The 25,349-nt window shown below is 53.4% G+C and overlaps 1 protein-coding gene across 1 annotated transcript; it reads left to right on the top strand.

Moving 5' to 3' along the window:
- Window positions 1-18,150: 18,150 nt before the first annotated feature.
- Window positions 18,151-24,854, top strand: ETV3L (ETS variant transcription factor 3 like). The gene is made up of 5 exons (XM_005898755.2): window positions 18,151-18,217; window positions 18,304-18,541; window positions 18,783-18,972; window positions 19,408-19,528; window positions 24,091-24,854. The coding sequence occupies exons 1-5, from the start codon at window positions 18,151-18,153 to the stop codon at window positions 24,549-24,551; spliced, it is 1,077 nt and encodes a 358-aa protein (XP_005898817.1). The 3' UTR covers window positions 24,552-24,854.
- The last annotated feature ends 495 nt before the right edge of the window (window positions 24,855-25,349 follow it).

Below are 25,349 nucleotides of genomic sequence, written 5' to 3'. Positions count from 1 at the left end.
GGTAAGGGAACCCAGGAGGACTGCTCTGCCGCGTGGCTCCCAGTCTCAGGTTTTACGGTGATGTGGTTAATTTCCAGGTTGTCTCTGGCCAATCGCTCTGACTCAGGGTCCTTCATGGTGGCCCGTGCATCATTCAGCCAAGATAAATTCAAGTCAGAAGGACTCTGGGAGGTTGGTAGGACATATGGACTGGAGTCTCCTTTTGGCTTTTCCCGAAGTCTTCGGGTTGATGGTAGCTTGTTAGTTCCACGTTCCTTACCAGGACTTCCTGTTGTAAGATAACTCATGTAAGCGGTTACTATCAGGCCTGGGCAGGATGGGCGGTTTCGGTCAGTCGTTCCCCTAACACAATGATCCCTGTTTTACAGATGAGAAAACTGAGGTCCGCTGTTGGTGACCTTCCCACTGATTCAAACCTATCTCATGAGTCTGAATCCCATACTTTGCCCACTCCTGGCCTTGGATCTCTGAGGCAGAGTAAAGACACTTTAATCAGACACACAGAATTAGGGTGGTGCAGGGGACCCCGACCTCGGCATTTCTCCAGGCATCAGGCCTTGTATTACAATCTGGAGGGCAGGAGGAAAGTCAGCACCTGTAGCAGGCCCAGGGGACAGGGCATTTATCTCTGGACAAACAGATTCCTGGGGCTGGGCTGTGAGGACTGACCAAAGAGGGATAAAGATCAAAGATGAAAGAAAGCCTTCCCCAAATTCAGGGGAGCCCCACCCTGACTCCCAGGGCCCAGGTTGAGGGGGAAGCCCCACATCTCTAATCCCGGACTCCAGGATCTGGGAATCTGGTCTAGGCAGCAACGGGGAGGGTGCAGCCCCAACAGTGGGTGAAGACTGGGGAGTGACGGTCTGAGGCCAAGAGGCAGCAGGCCCTGCCCCAGCATCCCTGCCTCTTGCCTCAGTTGTCAGGTGCTGGCTCCATCCCAGCTTCAGCCCAAGGACTGGTTTAGAACAGTCAGAACCTCACAACCTTTGTCCCAGAGAGCTAAGGGCCCGTGAGGGAGGCGCCTCTGGCCTCTCACCCTGGGCCCTGCAGGGACCTGACCAGGGAGGAGAAGGAAAGAGGGAGGAGGCTGGAGGGACCACTCGCCCCAGGAGACAGGTCAGACTTGAAAACACAATTGTAGGGGCTTTTGTTCCAGGGTGTCTTTTTTGTCCTTCTGTTCCTCACCCCACCCCCAATATTTCTCCAAGAGTAAACAGGCAGAGGGTGGGGTAGAGATGTCTTTGTATGATTTTGACCTTGCAGCAACTAACTAGAAGGAAAAGGGAGGGGAAACTGAGATTTGCATAGGTATCTTCAGAATATCACAATGAAGGAAGTTTGCTTTGGTTCTCCCACTCCTGGCCCAATTGGGAAAAATCTTTATCTGCACATGCTGAAATTTTGGTGACCAACTCCTCCAGCCCCCATGTTGACAATAACAAGTAACATTTGTTCGCTCTTGTCACTTGCCTTAATTACTTGATCCACAGATTGATCTACAAAATTGCCCTCTATGGATTATTATTACTATTATAATCTCCATTCTGCTGATGAGGAAAACAAGGGTCAATGAAGTTAAGTGAATCACCCAAGATCAACACAGCTAGTAAGTAACCAAACCAGGACTCCCCGAGTTTGTCCTGGTGTTTGAGAAAAAGACTCCATGCTTTCTCTCAAATACCTCCCTACCCCTCGGTGATGATACACAGACTAGAAGGAAAAGGCAGGGGGATCGAGCTGCTTTAAAGAGGCCCCTAGACTTCTCTAAGGGAAACATGGAATCATTGCCAGTGTGAGCTGCCCTGAGATGACCTCCAGACCAAAGAAGAAGAGACCAAACATGTATCTAGTCATTCATTCATTCCTGAAACTGATATGATGGGCCACGTGCCCAGGGACACAGTGGGTCCCTGCTCGCAGGACACTCACAAGGGCTCAGTTTCCTGGGGAAAACGAGTCAACATAATGAACTGAAATACAAGGCAGATTGTGCCTAGATGACAATAGTCATTCATTTATTCAGCTAACATTTCCTCAGTGCCTGCTGGAGGCCAGACTCTCTCTTGGAATTTCACAGTCAAATAAAGATACTCTGAGTCCACCAGGAGCCTCCAGTCAGAAGACAGGTAATTAGGAGGCTGCGGCTCCTCCTCTAGTGCTCTCCCCACAATGCCACAGCCTTTCCCTGCATTCCCCAGTGAGCTGTAACTTCACCAGTTACCAGAGAATTTTCAGTACTGACTTGGGCAGGCAAGAATTCAGATATCCCCACAATACTGGGGGAGTTCTCACTCTCCTCCATGCCCTTTCTGAAAAAGAAAAAAGAAAAAAAACCAAGACCCCTTCTAAACACAGGCACCAGTCCCCACGTTGACTGGTGCCATTCACCAGCAGCATCCACACCACCACCCTTGGATCAGCAAGAACCAGGGTCCTCCTCGTAGCCTCCTGCCCCAGAGTCTAGCTTGGCCAGCACCTGACATGTTAGGCATGCTCTATAGATAGAGTAGGTAGGTTATACTGCCAATAACTGAAGCAGGAGGCACAGCTCCCTCCGCAGTTAGGTTAGGCTGATGGGGACGGCTTGGTCCTTGCAAACCTAGTTCTCAGCCTGAAAGAGCTCCTACCTGATGGAGGAGACGGGTGCGGGGATCCCCTTATCTGCACTCGCCCTCAGGACACAGATGTGGGCAGCTGCTATCCATCTGTCTAGGGCTGTGGCCCCCACCTAGGGGGTAAGGGGGAGGGAGTGGAGAAGATAGAAAATGAGTGGGACTACAGTCCATCAGTCTAGAAGGACTATTGAGAGTGGGTCAGTTTGGGAAGGGAGGACAGAGACTGGGTGAGGGCATGTGAGATGAAGAGGGGGCCCTGGGTGTTGTGAGGTGGGGGGCGGGTGGTGGCAGCCCTAGCACAGGTTGGGAGCTGGAAGGGGCAGGGGGTAATACACTGGAAGACAGACCACAGAGGCTGAAGTGGAAGGCAGACTTAGAGACGAATTCCCAAGGAGGTAAGGTGGGGGGAACTGAAGCAAGCAGGCAGGGGCTGCGGAAGGAGTGGGCAGGGGAGCGGGGCTGAGAGCAAGGAGCACCACCCCCCCAACCTCCTGCCCATGGTATTGATCCACTAGATTACTCAATTTCACCCGTATTGATCAGGTAATTGCTTTATCTCGGGTCTCATTTGAGCTCTGCATTCCCCTGGCTTCCCCATCTCTCTCTCTCATTTTTTTTTTTTTCTATCAGCCTGACACAAGGCTTCTTAACACAGAAATATATATATGTATATGTATATATATATAAAAGATTTGGTTAGCCTGCCCAGGGTTGGTGTTTGGGGTGGGGGATGGGAGTGGATAGGAGGTGAGACCAGCCTCCCCTCGGAGCCCCTAAATTCTCTTTCAAGAAATCCTTCCTGGCTCCAGATAGTGGAAATGTCTGCCCTCCCAGGGTCTCCAAGGTCCAGGTAAGAGCTGGAGGAAATAGACACCAAAGGCCCTGGGCTCAGCCTCTCTCTCACCATCCCACCCACCCTGCTCCCCTAACTACAAGACCTGGAATCCCCCAGCACCCCAGCCAGGCTCTCGGCTCAGCCTCTCTCTCCTCACCATCCCACCCACCCTGCTCCCCTAACTACAAGACCTGGAATCCCCCAGCACCCCAGCCAGGCTCTCGGACATCCCTTCAGTAAGTCTGCAGAGTCTTGCCTCCGTCTGTCCCTCTGGCTGCGCGTCACTGTGTATCCTGCCACTACCCCTGCCCTCTCTGGAGCCCAGTATATGGGTCCTTCCTGCCCACCTTCCTCACCCCCTCCGACTCTCCTTGGCCCTGGGCCAATTCCCCACCCCTGGGGACCCAAGCATCCTGCCTTCAGCTGGAGGAAGGAAAACTAGGGAAGAAGCCTCAGCCACTCGCCAGGGAATCCACAGACAGTTCCCCCAGGGAGTCCCTAATCTGAGAGGCAACACCTCATGGCTTCCTTGAAGTCTCCAGTCTAAGAGTAGGGACCAGACCCATCTGAGGACAGGACTAGGGGAACCACACAAAAGATAAAAGGCGAGGTCTAGGGAGTGGAGGGAGTGCTGGGAGATCCCAGACGAGATCCAGCTCTCTCCCCAGTCTCCCAGAGCTCAGCCCTGCTCAGCTCACAGACTAGCTGGGCAGAAAGGCAGCAGACACTGAAACTGTAATTTGCCGACAGCAGCATCCTGAGTGTGGATGTGGAGTCGGTGGGGCCAAGGGGACCCGTCCACTGCAGTGCACACTCTGGGCTCCTGGCACCCTGGAATTCTCTGTGTAGTGACCAGGGAGGTGTCCAGGCACACATGGTCCTCCACCCTGGGCGCACCCTCCTGAGTACAGGCCTGGGGGCAGCTGTCCATCTGTGCTCTTGCACATGCGGGCTATGTCGCTTCAGTCGTGTCTGACTCTGTGCAACCCCATGGACTATAGCCTGCCAGTCTCCCTTGTCCATGGGATCCTCCAGGCAAGAATACTGGAGTGGGTTGCCATGTCCTCCTCCAGGAGAATCTTCCTGACCCAGAGATCAAACCCACGTCTACTGCATTGGCAGGCGGGTTCTTTACGACTAGCGCCTGGCACCTGCAAATGTCAAGAGCAGGCCCAGGATGCAAAGATTCTTCACCATGGAGCTCAATTTCCAAGACTTCCACCAAGACCTTGAGCCAGGCATTGAGGTAGGAACTGGGAATTCCATGGTGAACACAATGGATAAGACTCAGACACTCCCCATGGAGCTTAGAGACTCTAGGACATTATAAACCATCTCTCCATCTGTAACCTCTGGACCCCTCACCCAATGCCATGCACACCAGCCAGGGCCTTGCAGGCTCACTCTATCCCCTTTGAGCAAGGGAGCCCCCAGACAGAGAGAGAGGGAAGGACTCAAAGCCGTGTGTCCAGACATGATCTGCACTGGGAAGGGGGGTAATCCCAACTCTGAGCCCCACAAACTCATCCCCACCCAGTGAGGAGCCAGAGGAAGAAGCAGCTGGTGTGCAGGAGGGCATGAGCCCCCCAGGGTCCATCAGGCTACATCTTACCTGCCACGAGGTGGCGGACACCAGTGTCCCCCACAGAGCTTTTCCTGAGCAGAGGACAACTGATCTCTTTCCTTCCTGTCTCAGTTTACAGAGTCCCAGCTCCGCTCTGGGGAAGCTCCTCCCTGAATCTAAGCAGCATTCCCCTACTGCTCCCACAGTCTTTTTTTTTTTTCTTCCTAGTTCCTCTTCCATTCAAATGCCTCAACTTTTCTAGCTTCTCCTTCAACTCTCCTCACCCCATCTCTCTCTCATCCTTCCTTCCCTGACACCTGCACCCATTCACTTTGGCCTCCTGATATCCAGGCTTGGAAGGAGCTGGGACCCACTGTCCCAGTTCTAATACTGAAAGTCTTGAGTTTGAGAGAACCTCTGTGTCCCAGGGACAGGAATGCACCCTACCTGGAAGGTAAGATACTGCACGAGGCTCAGATGGGAGCAGGGTTTGGGTGCAAATACGAAGAGGCCAGCAGCATTTTCCCACGTGTCCGCAGAGACAGACAGACACACATACACCCTATACACAGAGATACCCATAAACAGTCTCCAAAACAAAAGCACAGCCCACACACCCAGGAGCAGACATTCACAGACACACGCACTCAGGCTCACACACAGACACGCCCAGACTCACACACCCACACTCCTAGAGACAGGTGTGTGTGGTCACAGACGGGCACATACAGTATACCAACAACACACAGTGGAAACACCAGAACTGACACAAACGCCCACGCACAAAACACACGGCCATGGAGACAGACATCCACGGGAGACGTGCACTCATTTTACGACTCATCGGAGACACACAGACACACATTCAGACACCCACAGAGAGGCAGGAAGGAGACCCGGGAGCACAAAGACGCCTTCACCTGCGCCCACGGGCTGAGCCGAGCAACAGATTCCAGACCTTTTCCCTGTTCTGCCCTGGAAATACTCACAGGGCTGGGGGGGCAGGGGGGGAGGTGGGCAGCTCCTCCTCACCCCCCAGAGGAGAAGGTGGACCCAGCCCCAAGGTCTCCATGGACCCTAGCTCGAGATTCACAGAACCAAACGGAGAGCACGCACCCCCTACCCTACTGAAGATCTTTCTCCCTGGGGTGTGGGGGAGTCCTGCCCCCCGACCAGGAGCCAGGGCTGGGGACAGCTCTGAGACTAGCCTCTCTGGAGACGGAGGGGCGGGGGGGTGGGCGTGGGAAGCCCTGGCTCCCTCTCTGGGGGTCGGGTGGCGGGGGTGGAGAAGTGTGAGTGAAATGGGTTTATTACTGGGAGTCTGTTGCCTCGATTGGTATCGATCCCTGCATGTCACCTTCCATTGCCACTAATGGGACATGAAGAGTCGCCACCGACACCAGCCCCGGCGGCACGCACAAACCCATAGCTCCCCTCCCCCGTCCCCACGTCCCGAGCTGCAGCCCAGGCGGCCTCGGCCCTGCTACCAGCTGACCCCCTCCTCCCTCCACCTCATCAACTCCTTCTCCTTCGCTTCCTCTCCTTCTGCCTCTTCTTTGTCTCCTTGAGTCTGACTCCAAAAGCTTCCCCCACCTGCTTTCCTTTCCCCCTTTACGGTCACCTAAGGACCCTATCCCCCCACTCAGGGGTGTCCCTTTTCCCTCCCTTCACTTCTCTCCTTCCTCCTCTGGATCCAGAATCGGCCACCATCACTCCCCAAATAAGGGTGCATTGGGTCCCAGCCAATCTTGGGGAACAAGGGGGAGTCAAGGAAATGAGCCAGTGGGAATGACCCCTCTTTCACCAACATCTGGCAAGGAGTGCTTCTCAAAGGATAATTTCCTTCTATCACACCAACCTGGCCAGACAGAACATCCTGGAACAGCCAAGTCCCCCAAACAGACCCTCCTGGAACAGCGGGGCCCCCCACCTTCAGTCCACTGGCTGCCACGACCCCAGGCTGGATCCTGGGTAGAACAGCAAAGAGAGAGTGAAGATGAGGAGTCTGTTTTCTTTTTCTTATCCTGCTCCTCAGGGAGGAGATGGCACCACCTCCCTGTCCACCCCACCTGGCAAGCCCCACATCCCCTGCAGTGCCTGGTGAAGCCCTCCCCAGGGCCTGATCCCATCCAAGGGTCTGCAGTCCTGCCCACGGTAATGTCAGATAGTCACAAAGGCACAAGTGAGACCCAAAAAGACCCATCCAGGGTGATGAGGTCTTGATACAAAGTATGTCAGACAGTGTCAATAGGCTGGGAATTTAGCCTATTGTGCTGGTTACTCAAGTATGAAAAAAAGTCACTAACTAGAGCAGGAAAAGTCCACTCGAGGCGCAAACAGAGCATCCTTGGCTTTGCTGCTGGGAAAGCAGTCTGCATGCCCGAGTCTGTGCCATTAAGCCCTGGGGACTGGTGGGGCAGCTGAGGAGAGGGACTCCTCCCAGCCCCACCCTGCACCACACTCAGCCCTGAGAGATTCCTCCCCAAGAGGACCCTGGGAGACACCCAGAGCCATCTCTAGGCCCCCAGGTAAAAAGGGTGGCCTCTTGTCGATCCCTGTCACCAGACAGGGATGGGGTTTCCACCCCTCATCACTTAGCCCCATTACTGTGTCCTGTCCAGGTTGTTTAGGAGGCTGGACCAGGCCAAGTAGAGGTACTAGATACAAAGCTAGGGGTTTGAAGGTAGCTTCAAAAGTTGAGGCTGCTTGAACCTAGATGTCCACCGACTGATGAATGGACAGCTCAACAAGGCAGCTTATAAAATCATTCAGCCATAAAAAGGAATGCATTTGAGTCAGTTCTAATGAGGTGGATGAACCTAGAGCCTATAACACAGAGTGAAGTAAGTCAGAAAGAGAAAGATAAATGTAGTATACTAACGCATATATACGGAATCTAGAAAGATGGTACCAAAGAATTTATTTGCAGGGCAGCAATGAAGAAACAGACATAGAAAATAGGCTTATGGACATGGGAAGAGGGGAGGAGAGGGTGAGATGTATGGAGAGAGTAACATGGAAACTTACATTACCATATGTAAAATAGATAGCCAATGGAAATTTGCTGTATGTCTCATGGAACTCAAACAGGGGCTCTGTATCAACCTAGAGGGGTGGGATGGGGAGGCAGATGGGAGGTTCAAGAGGGAGGGGACATATGTATACCTATGACTGATTCATGTTGAGGTCGGACAGAAAACAACAAAATTCTGTAAAGCAATTATCCTTCAATTGAAAAATAAATGAATTTTTTGGAAAAGGTTGAGGTTGCTTGTTGCCAAGGTAGGGTAGTTGGAGGGTCTAGAGTGTGGGGAGCCAGTGGGATGTTCCTTTCTGGTTTACTCTGCAACCCTTGGTAGGACAGCCCCATGTCCAGGCACTGCACCAGGCACCTGATACACACAGAGATGCTCAGAAAACCAAAGGAAGCGACTTCCCTGGTGATCCAGTGATTAGGACTCCATGCTCCCACAGCAAGGGGGCATGGGTCCAATCCCTAGTGGTCAATCCCACATGCCTTATTGAGCTGCCAAAAAAAAAAAAAAAGCAAAGGAAAGGGCTGGATTTGGCCAGCGGACACCCTTCCCCAAAGGGCACTAGGCCCTTTGCCTGTGTTTTGGGGAAGAAACAGAGGAGGCCCAGGGTCCCATGCTAGAAGCCAAAGTCTGTGCTGAGTGCCCGGGGTTCCTAGTCCCAAGCCAGCCTCCTCGAGGAGGCCCAGCAATCAAAATGTGAATTGACCAGAAAGGGTGGGGGTGGTGAGGGGGACACTTTGATCAGGTTTACGGGAATACAAGAGGAAGTGGGTAGGGACAGCGTGTGGAGCAGCAGAAGAGAAAAGGTGAAACCCTAATTGTCTCAGAAGCAGCTGCTCTGGTTCTCGAAAGGACTTGAAGTTAGCAACGTGAGGGACTTTCCTGGGAGTTGGGACGGTGGCAGGAAGTAGGAAAGCAGAAGAGCCTTGATCCTCCCTTCCTGGGAGCCTGTCAGATGTGGCCCTCCCAGGAGAGCTGTGGAGGCATCAGGTGGTCCAAAAGACCCTTGGGATCCAGGCAAGGTGGAGGTCCCAGTCCTCCCACTAAAGATTCTGCCACCACCTGCTCTTCCAATGGGGCCTTCATGCTGGAGCAGGAGTGGGGAACGCTTCTTCCTCCCCAGAATGCTCTCCTTGGCCTTGGCTTCTTCCCGCTTTGAACTCAAATCGTCCTAAATCCTTACATGAGGGAAATAGGATGGAGTGAAGGGGAGCAAGGGACAGAGCCAGCTCTTCAGGTGGGAAAACACCAGTGATACCTGAGAGAGATACCCAGAGTGGCCTGTCCCGGCACCAACCCCGGTCTTCCTGGTTGTAGCTCTCTGTTTTCTATGGCAATCAAGTTTACTTCATCCTGGCTAATATTCCTCCCTTCTCCCTGCACCAACTCCCTGGAACAACGTTCTGGACCATCCCTCCCTTTGCAGCTTCTTTCCTTTCTGCCATCGATGGGCCCTGAGGCCCGTCCTGCCTCTCCGCCCCCAGCAAGGACTCTCTTTGTGGCCCCCCAGCTCCTGTCTCTTCCATCAATCAACCTCTCTCTCTCACCTTTCCATCATGTTAGCTTCGGTTGATTTAACCAGAAAACAACCCCTAGAATTTAATTCCATGGCCCTCCATTCCCATCTCGATCAGCTCGAGACTGGGAGGGGCTGTGTAATGATGGGGGAGTAGCAAGGGGTAGAGACAGAAACTTGGCCTCCTAGACTCAGGAAGAGAAAAAAGAAAAGAAAATCATATTGATTCCCCAATGACAGTCATCAGTCTTTTCCTCCCCACTAGGGACTGCAGAGATTGGACACAGACCCAACAGGCTCCAGGGTCCCTTGGTCCCCAGGACTTAAAAACAGAGGCTGTAGTGATCTTTGACATGCTCACTCCTCTAGTTTCCCCTGAGGTCAGTTACCTCAATCCTCCATGCCCTCCCCAGTGTAAGCTGGAATCTTACCGCCTTCTCTTGTTCCTGCTGTTTTTAGTGGGATACCTGATGCCCCTGCAGTTACTTTCTTCCCTCTGGTTTAGGATTTAGTTGGCAGTTCTTCTTGCTGTCTAACTTTGAGTAGTATTTATAAAGAAAAGGAAAATGAAAAATCTATTTTCTATAGCCTTAAGAGGAAAGAGACATAATAAGTGCTTTAAAAACCTTAGAGAAAAGGTGATTGGGTAAATTATCAGTTTCATTTTAGTACTTGAGACTAAGAGGAAAATTATAGATTATGACTGTTCATCCCCAGTATGGGAGCAGGGTGGGGCCTGGGACTCCAAGGGAAAAGCAGGGAGTGAGGTGGTGTTAAGAGTCAGAGGTTGTGAAGAGGGGATTCTTTACCAGGCCAGGACTCTTATCTCCACAGGACCTTCTGAGGGAGAAGGGCTGATGCAGAGGGAAGGGTAGACAGCTGGAAGGACTTCCCGACAGTTCTGTCCCTTTTCCTAGAACTGAGGCAGGAGTAGCCCTCTCATCAGTCTCTCTGTTGGTCAGATGTTTCAAGAGCCATCTGCCCCAGAGGTGGGCTCTGGATGCAAAGGACCCAGTGGAAGACACTCCCTCCCACGGCACCCCCACAGAGGTGCAGAGGGCGTGGGGCCGTGGTGCCACCGGCCCCTGAAGGGTTAAAGCTATTGTCTGAAAAACCACATCAGCTCCCCTGGGAGCTTGGAGATCCCGCTCTCATTTTAAGTAACCCTAACTCAGCGTGTGATGAGCGAGGGGTCGCTGGGCGAGAAGTGCGACTGGAAGGAGCCGCTGGACAGAGCCCGGACCGGCTGGCTGCTGCGGCAAGGTAAGGGGTTCGGGGGGCCAGCCAGGAGGACGATCCTTCTCCGCCCCCACCCCCATCCCCACCCCAGCTGGGGTGCCAGTTGGGGGACAGCTGGGAAGGGGAGAAGAAAAGAGACACAGGCACCGGGTGAAGATGAGAACCCAAGGGCCACACTGAAGCCTCCTGGAGGGGGCCGGGCTCCTCTATACAGATGCAGGATAGTGCAGAGGCAGGTGTGGGGCAGTCAGGGCAGAGAGAGGGGTCGAAAGACAGCGGGTCTGACATGGCACCAGGGTCTTCTCCTCAGATAGGGCGCAGCTGGGGTCAGATGTCGGCTCACTGGGGCAGAGCAGACTCCTGGGATTCATGGGGCTGAGTCAGGCTCTGGGTGCTGAATGAATGAGGGTCTCAGCCATCCCCGTGCCCTGTTGTCTCTGCCTACAGGGAGTTCAGCATCTCAGCGTGTCACTGCTGCCATCCCTCTGACACTGAGGGGGTGGGCATCACAGCCTGGGCATAGGAAGGAGCAGCAGGTGGTCCAGGGAGGGCAGAGTTAAGGTTGTGCTCCCATCTGAGCCAGGCTGGGATGAAGTGACATCTCTGATGGGGTGACGGGATTCTGCCCCGTCCATCTGCTTCCCTCGCTTCCTCAGACTCCTGGCTCCATCCCAGAGAACGAGATCCAAGAAGCCTGAAATCTAAGAACTTGGGTGCCCCTTGGCAGGAGCACCCCTGTGATGGTGGGGACAGATGTGGGCTGTGTGAGGTGGGAAAGGCACCCAAGGTGATGTTCCTATGGCAGACAGAGGTCCCGTGACTCCCAACCCCTTCCCAACTGACCAGAGGAGACGGAAGAGAGTGGGGCCGCAGCCACTGCATCTCCAGCCCCTCTCTGGCCCTGCTCAAGGGCAGTGGGGGCCCATGGGGAGAGGGTCCAGGGCACACGCATGGGGTTGTAAGCTGGGTTTAGTGGAAGTTGAAGTTAGGGCTCGCGGTAAGACTGGGGATGAGGACGAGGGTTGAGGTGGAGGCTGGAAGCAACACTGCACGAAGGGCTGGGACTGAGTCAGAAGGCATCAGAGGCCCCCAGCTGAGGAGAGCGCCCCAGAGGCCCTCTGCCCACAGCTGCATTCCTGGTCCCTGTTACTCAGCCCAGGAAGGTCTGCCAGCTCATCCCAGCTCAGCACTTGGCTGGGAGCTTTCACTTCCTCCAGCTGGCCTGGCTCCTCAGCCACCTCAGCAGCGCCTGCTGGAGGGGATTTCTTGTCCCCTGGTCGGGGTGGGGGGGGATGAAGGGAAGGATCAGGGGGTGTCCAGGCAGGGGGATCCCCTGAGGCCCTGCTGATGGGAATGAGATGAAAGGAACTGACACTGAGTTTGTGCTGGGGGAGAGGGCAAGGGGTTGCTGGAGGGCTGGTGGGGGGCGGGGGAGAGAAGGGGCTGTAGAAGCCAGGTCGGGAAGCTGGGGGCCTGGGTTTGATTTCCAGCTCTGAAGCACAGGTGAGAGACAGGAGGGCAGGAGAAAGACAAAGAGGTAAGAAAAAAGAAACAATAAGGAGAGGCAGGGACGGAGACAGGGCAGGCTGGGTGAGCGGTTGGGGAGGCACTCGCAAGAAGGAAAACAGGCTCAGCGGAGGCAAGACAGACCGCTTGGTTTGTAGACAGTATGATTTGTAGACGTCAGATGTAAGGAACAGAGAAACCAAGGGAAACTGAAACAGAAAAGTATAAACAACAGAGAGAAAAGAAAATGATGGAGCTGGGGAAGTAAGGCAAGAGAAGGCTTGGCGGACGGGAAGTGGAAAGGAGGAAGAAGGAGACTTGAGTGGGGAGAGGAGAGAAACTGTAAGGAAGGAGGAAACAGTTGAAAATTAAAGGTCAAACAAAGCGAAACAGAGACGTGGAGGGGCCAGACCAAGGCAGGGGTGGGTGTGGGGCTGGAAGCTGGTCTCCTGACACCCTAATCCACATCCCCCAGCCCATGGGGCCTTAAGGGGTCTGGGACTTCCCCCATGACTTTTAACTGCCCTTCCTGCCAGCTCTGGGGGTGGAGCATGGGGGTGTCTGGCTTTGGGTTTCTACTCCATGGAGTTACACAAACCTTTTAAATCCCACGGTCCCCAGGGACCATGGAGGCAAAAGTCAGAGACAGTCTGCAAGGGGCTGGAGGGGCTGAGGGGAAGAGGAGGTAAAGATCTGAGACCCCTGGGTGTGGGGGTGGGGCGGAGAAACTGAGGACAGGAGCCGGCTGAGATGGAGCCTGGAGATGGAGCTCAGGGCTGGGGAGGAGGAAGAAAGGGTTCAGGAGGAGTCCAATGAGCCTGGCAGAGCAGTGGCAGAGAAGGCAGTGTCTCTCACGGGTGTGGGCTGATGGCCTGCGGGAGGGAGCCAGGGTTCAGCTGGCTAGATTCCCAGCCAGGAAGCATCCAGAAGGGGTCCTCTGCCCTAGAGTCTCTAGGTCTGACAGAAAGGACAAGATGTCCTTGGTGAAGAAGGACATCTATCCCAGCTCCTCCCCCAAACTCCCCAAGGAAAAAGGTGTTGGCTTTGCCCTTCCCAGGCTCCCAGCGGTCTTGCTCGCCCACCTAAGCTGCTTTCACTAATAGCATTAAGGAAGGTCTCAGGACTAACACTCCCCACTTGGGGCTGAGATCAAGGGGAGAGACTAGAGGCTTCTAATCAGATTGGGGATTTGGTGGTGGGTGGTGGTGGGGGGGAGGGATACACACTTTGCTCAGTGCTCACCAGCAGAAGATATTACCCACCCCACCTCACCCCCAGCCCACCAGCCTGTATTTCCCTGGTTGCCCCTCTGGGCTGCTTTCTCCACTCCGATCTTTCCTTCTCTCCTGTGGTGGTATCTGGACCTCACCTGTGTCCACAGCATCCAATTTCCGCAATGCTATTTGTCTCTGATTCACTCTTTTCCTCGCTGACTCACTTGCCCTCTCTTTCAGCTGCCTTTGAATTTACAGTCTGTCTTCCCACTGCACCAATCAAGCAGTCACTGAGAAGACTTGGTTGTGTCCAAACAATCAGATTATGGGGACAATCCACTTTAGCCCCTTAGAAGGGCCAACAACAAAGTGTCTTTGAGGCACAAATTTCATACTTTGCATGGAGGCAACCTTGGTCTTGAACTCTGAGGGTTTTTTAATTCTGGGTGTGTTCCTGTCTTTCTCACTCTCTCTGTATTCCACTCTGCCCGTCTGATGTCCTCTGGCTTCCTGGGGTTCCCACTGATCATCTTTCAGGCAAAGAGCCCACTCCTTAGGTTTAATGGGAGTGCCTCTTTCAGGACCCCAGGGCCTCCTGCCAGCCTTGCCCCTGCTCCCAAGTTTTCTGCCCTGATTGATTACAGCTGGGAGCCTGGAGTCAGACAGACCTGTTTCCATCTGGCTCCACCACTTGCCCTGGGATCTTATGCAAGTCTCCTAATCTTTTGAACCTCAATTTCCTCAGCTTGCAAAATGAAGATAATGATACCCATCACAAAGGATCATTGTGAAGATTCAATGAAGTAACTAACATAAGGGAAAAAAATGTCAAGCCCAATGCTAGGTGCATGATAGGGGCCCAATTCATATTAACTAAACCCTTGAAAAGGTAAAATCTGCTTGGGACATTTCGTTTGGCTCGTTTGGCTGGCTAAGACTTACTGTCTATTTTATCATTGTTATCTCTGTTGCTTTTCTTAAATAATGACCTAGAACCTACATGTGTTGCAATGGGCCCTTGCCGTTGGTCAAGGGGATTAATCATATTATTAATAATCAGAATAATGGTAAGACAATAATAATAATTGCTTGCTACTATAACCCATCAGGAAATACAAAGCCCTTAAGAGCAGGCTCTCTGATCATTCAAGATTGGGTTATGATCCTTTGTGATTTATGGTTCTCAATACTCATCCTCTCAGGCCATTGCACTGATCCTGTAGTCCGGGCGGGAGGGGCTGTGCAAGGCCTGTTAGAGCTGCCCCCACCTCAATCCCCAGCCCACAGGACAAGAGGGAGGGAGCTGGGAGAAGGGGGGAATAGACAGAGTAGGAACACCTCCCCCCAGCCTTGGGGAGCATTGCCACCAGAATGTGGGTTAAAATCAGTCCTAATGAGCTGGATGAACCTAGAGCCTATTAAACAGAGTGAAATAAGTCAGAAAGAGACATATGGTATATTAACACATGTGTATGGGATCTAGAGAGATGGTACTGATGAGACTATTTGCGGAGCAGCAGTGGACACGCAGACATAAACAGACCTGTGGACATGGTGGAAGAAGGAGAGGCCGGGATGGATTGAGAGACTAGCACGTGTAAAATGCAAAATAGACGTTTTCATGTATAAAATGGAGAGCTGGTGGGAATTTGCTATGTGACACAGGGAGCTCAGCCCAGTGCTCTGTGACCACCCAGAGGGGCGAGATGAGGAGGGAGATGGGAGGGAGGCTCTGGAGGGAGGAGATATGTGTGTCTCTGTGGCTGATTCACTCTGATATATGGCAGAAACCAGCACAATAAGGTAAAGCAATTATCTTCCAATTAAAACAATTTTTTTTTTTTTTTTAAAAAGAAGTATGAGGAATTACGGTTAAACAGCCAGAGCAATGCTTGGGTGTGAAGGTAGAAGTAAAACCTGCTCGTCTCTGAAGGTTCCCCGTGGCCAGCTCAGGGACCCCTGCAGAAAAGGGTGGACTAGAGGGAAGACACTTGGCAGGGCTCAGCAGCAGTGAGGATTTCCACACCCAGAGCCAGCAAGCTCCTCAGACATGCGAGGATCCAAGAAGGACCCTCACAAACATGGGAGAAGCCAAGGAGGAGGCTGAGGCATTTAGGAAACCCAGAGTTTGACCTACTTGGACGTAGTATTTTTAATTTTTTTCTTTGAAGGAGCAGGAGAGAGGGTGTGGTAGCCTACCTAGGTGGCTGAATATTATAAATGTTGAATTAAGGTCTTGCTTTGCACTCTTTCACTTAAGAGCTGTGTGTGTGACCCTAGAGAAGTCACTCAGCACCTCTGCGTTCCATCTCAGCTGATAACTTCCTGTGAGGTTCAAGATGTGTCAATTCCTCCCCACAGTGCAGGGCGCCTTGAGGGTCTGCTCTCCAATGGGTTTATTGTTCCCTTCTTGCCAGATCCTAAACCTGAGATCTCAAACCCTCCAGACCAGGAAACTTTATCAGATCCAGCAGGCATGGCAGCCCTAGGAATTATATCTACTTCCTCCAAGGAACACGCCTCCTTGGGCATCTGTCACCTCTGCAGCCCCTATTTCCCCATCCGTTCTCCTGAGCTGAAGTAGGAGAGATCCCCAAGCAGCTGGAGGTTAGACAAAAGAGGAACTTTCCAATGAGTTGCTTCCCAGGTGGCACTAGCGGTAAAGAACCCTCCTGCCAACGCAGGAGACCTAAGAGACACGGGTTCCATCCCTAGGTTGGGAAGATCCCCTGGAGAAGGAAATGGCAACCCACTCCAGTATTCTTGCTTGGAGAATCTCATGGACAGAGAGAAGAACCTGGCGGCTACAGTCCCTGGTATCACAAGAGTTGGGCACGAATTAGCAACTAAACCACCACCACCACCATAGTTGGTTAACAATGCTGTGTGCATTTCCGCTATACAGCAAAGTGATTCAGTTATACATATATACACATCCCTTTTCATATTCTTTTTCATTATGGTTTATCACAGGGTGTTGAATAGTTCCCTGTGCTATACAGTACGACCTTGTTATCGGAATTCCTCAACTTCTTAACACCCACAGCCCCTTGATGCTGTTTCCCCGTGGGTTCTTGCTACTCACAGTACAGCCCACAGACCAGCAGCACTGAGATCACCTAGGAGCTCGTTAGAAATGCAGAATCTCAAGTTCCACCAAGTCCCACTGAATTAGAATCTGCATTTTAAAGAGATCCCCAGGCGACTCTTATGCACATTAGAGTTTGAGAAGCACTTTTACAGATGATTTAAGTCTTAAGGCAGCAGAATATAGGAGAAAGTGCTGTGGAATAGGAGTGGGGGGTGGGGGGCGGCCACACATGGTGTAGCAAGTCACTTTCCCTCTCTGAGCCTCATCTGGCAAGTGAGGAGGCTACTCCAGATAAGCTCTCACTTGCCCCCAGACCTGACGGCCTAGAAGTTCTAGTTGAGAACAGCGCTTGCCTCGTGCCAACTGCAGTAGAGATGGAAACTCAGAGCCCAGGTGGTGTGAGCCGGTCCCCTGTTGGTGAGCGAGCTGTTGAAACAGTCAGGTAACCCCACTGCGTCTGGCCCAGCCTGAAGCAGGCCTCTCGTTCTGCCGAACCCATCCCCCTCCCATCTCTCCTTGTCCTCTGGTCTGTCGGCTCCTCCTGCACCAGTGACATGGAAGCCAGCCAGCCTTTCACACCACCCTCAGTCCCATCCAGAAGGTGTCGGGACAAAGACAACTCCTCCCCTCACCTGCAACAGGCAAGTTTATCTCACTAGGACTGGTCCCCCAGTCTTCTCCCGTCTCACCAGCTGCCCCTGTCCCACCCCAAGCTAAACTGGGAACCAGCAAGATTCCTTCTTCCTCGTCCAAGGTTCACTAATGCAGCAAATATTTAGAGAGCTTCTGTGAGTACAAGACCCTGGGTTAGGCTGAGATCTGGGGCGCCAGCAGTGAAAGAGGCGCCCAGGGTTCCTGAGCGCAGGCAGCTGACGTGCTGAAGGGGAAGACGTAGGCGAGACATAAAGTGACATCCTTGCTACATCCCTCACCATTCAGTGATTCTACCAAGAATCATTTCTTGAACATCCATGAAAAGGCAGGTGCTCTGCTAGGCACTTGAGACTTCTCAGTGAGTAAACACACAAGAGTCCCTCCTCTTCTCAAATGCAAAATCATTCTAGGCATTAGAAAGGTGTGGGTCTGTCAATCTGCCACCTCCTTCCCTTCAAGGTTTAGAAAGAGCCAACGATTAATTACATTTTAGCTTGTCTTCTCTTGGGAAAAACCTCAATCCTGTTAAGCCCTGAGAAGAGATCTCATTCTCTGTCTAAATCCCCCAGCAGGGGAAGGATCTAGAGGGCAAGATCTAGACCCTTTGCATTCCTCTCCATCTATTTAAGTGGCTCAGCCTCAAACCCCGAGTCCTGGGTCAGCCCCTGGCCAGTGAGGAGGTCCCCAGGGGAGGTTTGGCCCAGCCTGGCTGTGGGGCAGTGTCCTGCTCAGACCCCACTCCCCTTCCCCAGTCTCCCCCTTCTTCTCTCTTTCCTTCCTCTTTCACTTCCTTCTCCCCTGCCTTTTTCTTTCCCTTCCTGCTAAGGGGACTATTTCCCCCCCAAGGCCCAGACGCAGCCCTCGCTCCCTGGGAGTGGACCATGCACTGCAGCTGCTTGGCCAAGGGCCTCTCTGCCATCTCCGCTGCTGGTAACGCCTGGATCCCAGGTGAGCCTCTGCCAGGGGTCCCAGCGGCGCCCCAGAGGAGGCCTCGGGGAGCGGTGGGGCAGTGCTGACTCCCCTCTCCACCCCAGGCCTGGCCTTCCCCGACTGGGCCTACAAAGCCGAGTCGTCCCCGGGCTCCCGGCAGATCCAGCTGTGGCACTTCATCCTAGAGCTGCTGCAGAAGGAGGAGTTCCACCATGTCATTGCCTGGCAGCAGGGAGAATACGGGGAATTCGTCATCAAGGATCCAGACGAGGTGGCCCGCCTCTGGGGCCGCAGGAAGTGCAAACCACAGATGAATTACGACAAGCTGAGCCGGGCCCTCAGGTGAGAGGAGGCAGCCAACGTGACCAGAGAGGGAAGAGTTCAGACAAAAAGGCTGTGGTTTCTGGCACCCCTGTCCAATTCCCGCCCCTCTGAGGCTTGGGAAACGCTTTGGAGTGTGTCTAGCGGTTATCCAAGAACAGCTAGGGGTCAATCTTGCCAATCTTGGGGAGCGGGGATATGGCTGGGTCTCCTGAATGCATCCTCCCTGCCAACCTCCTGCTCTCATCCTTGGGATCTCCAGATATTACTACAATAAGAGGATCCTGCACAAGACCAAAGGCAAAAGGTTCACTTACAAGTTCAACTTCAGCAAGCTCATCGTCGTTAACTACCCTCTGTGGGAGATCCGGACGGCCCCGTCCCCCTGCTTGCTGCTGGGGGCCCCTGCTCTATTTCAGCCAGCGCTGCTCCCCACGGGTGTGCAGAGTGAGGTAGGCACGAAAGCCGGGCCTGTCCCCAGAGCTCCACCAGGCCTCGCCTCTCCATCCAGAATGCCCCCACCCTCCTCTCTGCCTTGGGGGCCCATTAGCTTTCAATGTTCTTCTCCCCCTGCATCCAAGTCCCCGAGTGTCCCAGGGGCAGAACTGATATTCTGAATCACCCCTCCATTTTTAACAATCCCAACAATATAGCCTGTGAGAGAGGGCAACTCCTTCTGCACCAGGCATGACTCCTTTAATGATGGGTCACAAGGAAGGGGGTTGGGTCTCCAGAGAGGGTGCAGGACATGTGGGCAGTGCTGACTTAAGAACCATTATGAGACTATTTCATTATTTTAATGACTGGTTGTTAAACAATGTGTACTGTGGAATACATACCAAGGAGGGACCGTTCCACCCCCGTGCCTGCCTCTCCTCACTCCCCAGCTCCTACACAGCATGCTGTTCACCCATCGGGCCATGGCGGAGCAGCTGGCTGGACAGTGGACCCCTCAAGGGCCACCAGAGGCCTCTGGGAACAAGAAGGGGAGCAGCAGCAGCGTCCACCGTGAGTGCTCGCGCCTGGAGAGGGCCCAGGGAATTTTGAACAGAGGAGGGGAGAACCCTTCAGATTGAGCGCATGGAAGAGCGGGCATGAGTCCGGGAACACATCGTGTATACAATCAACAAACATTTAGTGCACACCAGCTATTTACTCAGAGAAGGCAATGGCAACCCACTCCAGTACTCTTGCCTGGAGAATCCCATGGGCGGGCGAGCCTAGTGGGCTGCCATCTACGGGGGTCACACAGAGTCAGACACAACTGAAGCGACTTAGCAGCAGCAGCCGCTATTTACTAGGTGTGGGGGTCCACGTGTGAAAGACGGCCCTCAGGATGCTCAGAGACAAGTGAGGAGCAGAAACAGGAGGGTGGTCAGTGCCCAGTACTGGGATTCAGGGAAGCGCAAGGTGCGCTTGGGGCTTCCTGGAGGAGGCTGCACCTGAGCAGGAGAAGAAGATGGAGAAAGATGTCCAGGCAGACGGAACAGCATTTATAATGGAAAAAGCTGCCAATGAGCGTAGTCAAATCTGAAGATCTGCTGGTAGCTTACATGGTCAGAGTGAGGCATGTCAGGACCAGGGATGAGGAGAAAGAGGAGAGACACAGCTGACAAGATGATGCTGGCAAGGGAAATGGGCGTTTAGTCCCAGAAAGCCTCAGAAGCCATGCTGAAGGGCTTGGACTTAATCCTGAAAGCAAAAGGAACCCAGAGGGAGAAACGTGTCCAGATGTTCATTTTACAAAGACAACTTGGGATGTATGTAGAGTTAGGGATGTAGGATGCCTACAACCGGTGTTGGAGGCTTTTGAAGATCTAGGTAGCTGGTGACGGAGCCAGAACCAAGGCAAGGGCCTGGGTGCAGAAGGAGGCCCAGTTGAAGAGAAATTGGGAAGATACATTTCACTCATTCATTCACTCATTACTTCTTTCAACAGATAGCTCATGAGCTCCTGTTGAATGTGCCAGGCCCTGTCCTAGGGCTTGGGGCGCCAACGTGAGCAAGATTGCCTTTATAAAGCTTGTAGGCAAGAGGGATATTCAGTTAATAAGCCAACAAACTGACAAGCATTGGTATCTGTACCAAATGCTAGAGAAGCTCAGGGTGCAGACAGCAGCCAGGAAGACTTCCTTGACAAAGTGGCATTTGAGCTGAGACCCAGAATGTAAACTGGTGCCAGCTTAGTTCAGAGGGAGAGAGGCAAGCATATGGCAAGCAGAGATCACAAAGTGTGCAAAGGTTCTGGGGCAGGAAAGAGGCACTGGGAGCTCACCAGTGTGGCAGCACACGGCGATTGAGGGGGACACGGTAAAAATGCAGGCAGGGGCCTCCTCTTCTGGGGCTGTAACCTGGGGAGCAGCAAAATCAGATTTTTTGTGACAGAGATCCTTGACCAACCATAGGCTCTTCTGCAGAGGCCCACAACATGTCCCTCCACTTCTGGCAATTTTGTGGAACAAAGACCCTTGGCCTTAGCCCCACTCCAGTGCAGCTGGGAGTCCAGAGGTCCCACCTCCCAGAGAATGCAGAGCACCTGGCTCCAGGCCCTCACGAGTGCAGCCAAGGCTGTGGGTGTGGGGTGGCCCAAGGCCTGCCAGGACTCGCAGGGCCACAAGTCAGGCAGCCTAGAGCAAGACAGCACCTGAACACCTCCCTGTTCTTCCACTCTCAGCCACCCCTTCCTAGTTCTGGGAATGCCCTGGGCACAGAGCTTCTCTCTTTGAGAAACTATCAGGGGGAAAAAAAAAAAGTATTCCCTGGCGAGCCCCAGCTTGGAGTTGTTTCGCACCTCCCTGCCCTCTGTGGGTACAGGCCCTACCTGTGCTGGGGCCCTGAGGCATGCTCAGCAGGTTAGGTCACTGGAAGGCCAGCAGCACCCACATGGCCCACTTCTGGACTGGGATTCCAGAAGGCAGTGCCAACCCCTCACTCCGCCTTCACTCTCAACTGCTTCTGGGCAGCCGAGAGGCCAGGACTACTGAGCCAGCGGCAGGAAGCCACAGGGCTAGAGCTAGGAATGGGAGGGGAAGGGGAGGAAGGCTCTTAGAACCATCCCCTCCACTTGCCTGCTCAGCTGTGGGGCTCTGAGGGAGATGCTGTCCTCGGAACCCCCAAGGGATACAGCCGTGCTGGGGAAAAACAACAGTCCCCGCTTCACCTAAGAATCCAAGGAAAGGACAGTGATTCAGGAGAAGGTACATGCTGGGCTTCCCTGGTGGCTCAGGTGGTCAAGAATCCACCTGCAATGCAGGAGACCTGGGTTCAATCCCTGGGGGAGATCCCTGGAGAAGGGACTGGCTACCCACTCTGGTACTCTGGCCTGGAGAATTCCATGGACAGAGGAGCCTGGCATTCTACAGTCCATGTAGAGGCTACATTCCATACTTGTATGACCTTTGCTTCCCTGGTGGCTCAGATGGTAAAGAATCCTCCTACAGCGCAGGAGACGTGGGTTCAATCCCTGGGTTGGGACGATCCCCTGGAGGAGGAAATGACAACCCATTCCAATATTCTTGCCTGGAGAATTTCACGGGCAGAGGAGCCTGGAGGGCTACAGTCCATGGGGTCTCATAGTGTCAGACACAACTGAGCGACTAAGACAGATACACAACGCTGGCAGGGGTGTCCATGCTTTGCCTCATGAAAGATTGTCTTAACTGTTTTCCCCTTTCACAGATCCAATGTCAGAAATTTGTTCTTACCAAATAAATTGGATGAATTAAGTAATAACTAGATGGTTTTTCCGGAGAAGGCAATGGCACTCCACTCTAGTACTCTTGCCTGGAAAATCCCATGGACAGAGGAGCCTGGTAGGCTGCAGTCCATGAGGTCGCTAAGAGTTGGACACAACTGAGCGACTTCACTTTGACTTTTCACTTTCATGCACTGGAGAAGGAAATGGCAGCCCACTCCAGTGTTCTTGCCTGGAGAATCCCAGGGACGGGGGAGCCTGGTGGGCTGCCATCTGTGGGGTCGCACAGAGTCGGACACGACTGAAGCGACGTAGCAGCAGCAGCAAATGGTTTTTCCAGGTTTCACCAGCTATAGCCCTGCTGGTGTTACCACCTTGAGTTCATACTTGACCTTGCTAAGAAAAAAATGTGGAACTGGACTTAGGTTTTGTTTGTTTGGTTGGTCGGTTAGTTGTTTTCAATAATTTTATGTATTTGGCTGTGCAGGCTTTTCTCTAGCTGTGTACACAGGCTTCTCATCGCAGTGGCTTCTCTTGTTGCCAAGCACAGGCTCTGGGGCGTGCGGGCTTCAGTAGCTGCGGCACACGGGCTTAGTGACAACTCCCGGGCTCTAAAGCACGGGCTCGATAGTGTGGCGCATGGTCTTAGTTGGGCTTCCCAGGTGGCTCAGTGGTAAAGAATCCCCCTGCAGACACAAAAGACCCAGGTTCGATCCCTGGATCGGGAAGATCCCCTGGAGTAGGAAATGGCAACCCACTCTGGTATTCTTGCCTGGAAAATTCCATGGACAGAGGAGCCTGGAGGGTTCCAGTCCATGGGGTCTGGAGAATCAGACATGACTGTGTGTGCACGCGTGCACGCACATGTGCCCGCACACACGCACGCGTACACACACACACACACACACACGGGCTTAATTGCTCCGCTGCATATGGGATCTTCCCAGACCAGGGATTGAATTCATGTCTACTGGATTGGCAGGCATATTCTTTACCACTGAGCCACCAGGGAAGCTCTGGAGTTAGGTTTTTTGAACTATAGGAAGTGGTGTGAAATTCTATATAATCATTCTCAGAGATCCCAGGCTAGGAACCCCTATTGTAGGATCCTGGGGAAATGGGGTAGATTTGGAAGGAGGGAGAGCTTCTTGGAGGAAGAGAGCTATGGGCCAGAGCCAGCCAGAGCAGGGGAAGGCTAGGGTTCACCCCACACACATTGGCCTCACAGCTCTGCAGGCCCCTTTGTACCCGTGACACTGCTTGATCTTAGCTGGGAGAGGAGGTTTTATGGATAAAGAAACTGAGACCTGAGAATTTAAATGACAAACCCAGAGCGACACAGCCAGCTCTTTGCCAGACTAGAACAGAACTAGAGTCTTCTTCTACAGGGATGAGGAGAGAGAAGAATGGATCCATTGAATTATGGCAAAGAATAGCCTCAATTCATTCATCCAATGCATTTTTATTGAGCACTTAATACACGCCAGGCTGGGCTGGATCCCAGGATCCAAAACAAAACAGACGCAGTTCCTGCCCCCACAGTGTCGGGGACACAGATATTAAGTAATCTCACAAATGACTCCTGATTCTGAACAACAGGCCCTGGAGGAGAGAACCAGGAAGGAGAGGGGAGGGTTGTCCAGGGGCTTTCACCCAGGCTGGGGAGGCATGGAGGCTTCCCCAAAGAAATGACATTTATGATGAGACGTGAAGCAAAGAAAAAAGGAAAGTGCCCGGGTGGGGAGAGAAAGTTTCAAGCAGGAGCAAAAAGAAATAGGAAGTGGGTCATAAAAGGGGGCATCTCCAACGGTGGACACTCACTGACCCTTTCTCTCTCTCCCTCTCTCCCCTTCTCTCTGTCTCTCTCTCTCCCTAGGACTTGGCTCTGCCCCGGTCCCCTGCCGGCTTGGGCCTTGCTGCCACCTGGGGAGCCCCCTGAACGACCTGCCCAGTTTTGCCTCCTTCACCCCTCCCCTACCATTCGCTGTCCCCTCCAACTGGCCCCGCCTCTCAGCACCCTTCTTGCCCCCTGTCGCCCCAGAGCTGCCCTTCCCAGGGTCCTCCACTCCAGGCACCCTGCTCCCAGGACCCATTTGTGCCCCAGCAGCCCAGCATTTTCCAGAGCGTCCACTGCTGGCCAGACTGGCGCAGGGGGCTGAGGAGAGGCTCCGACTCTGGTCCCTGAGGCCCGAGGGGCTGGAGGTAAAGCCCGAGACCACGTCGGCTCCCAGGGAGGGCTTCTCCTCAGAGAGACAGGGAACCAGCACTGGAGAGGAAGGCCCCGCATCCCCCAGTCTGGCGAGCTTCAAAGCGGTGTGGCCCCTGGATCCTCCTTAATGGGGGAGGAAGGTGCGAAGTTGGGAGGAGTCCCCCAAACTCCCTCTGTCCTCTTGTGTACCTCCCTCTGGCTTTTCACCTTCCCCTGGCTGGAAGCAGGGTGATTGAAGGGGTGGAGCTGGACCCAAGGGGACGGGGGCATCCCAGGGAAGGAGTATATGTGAGGACGGGAAATCCGAGGTGGTGCGCCCCCTCACCAAACTGCTGATCACGTTAAGGAGACATTCTTAATCTCAGTTTTTTTCTTTTTTGAGGGAGATGAGAAAGAGGTTCCCATCATTTGAAAGACCCCATACCTGCCCACACAAGAGGGGAAATTAAGAGTCTAAGCTGGGAATGGGTCAGGAGTTGTTTTGTTCCCCAAGTCTCAGGGCAATTTCTTTCTTCTGTGGGCCACTGTCCCTCACCCAGGCTAAGGTGTCCCATCTCTTTCCTGTGCCTCCACGTGCTTCTCTCCTACCCCTCTGCTTTCTGTGACCCTGGGAGCTCCTGTCACCTTCTTTCTCCAAGACCTAAGCAAGTGGGATCAGGAGGGACGGGCCTCCTCAGCTCTGTAACTCTCCACGGCAAACCACAAATAAAATGCCCTTGGCAAACCGCCCTCTTGGCTGACCACCCACTGCTGCCCTCTGATCTGGTGTGGAGCTAAAGGCCACCCAAGATTTCTGATGGGAAGAGGTGGGGGGGGGTCTGGGAGGGATCCTGAGGCCTAGTAGAAATCGAGCCAGCCAGTCTCCTCCCTCTGCCGCCATCATGTCCCAGAGAGAAAGGCTGAGGCTGCAGCCCGAGTCGCTCCCC

This window comes from Bos mutus, chromosome 3, assembly GCF_027580195.1.
Source record: "Bos mutus isolate GX-2022 chromosome 3, NWIPB_WYAK_1.1, whole genome shotgun sequence".
Lineage (NCBI taxonomy): Eukaryota > Metazoa > Chordata > Mammalia > Artiodactyla > Bovidae > Bos > Bos mutus.
Note: the sequence above shows the minus strand (reverse complement) of the source record. Positions and strands in the feature narration are given on the sequence as shown.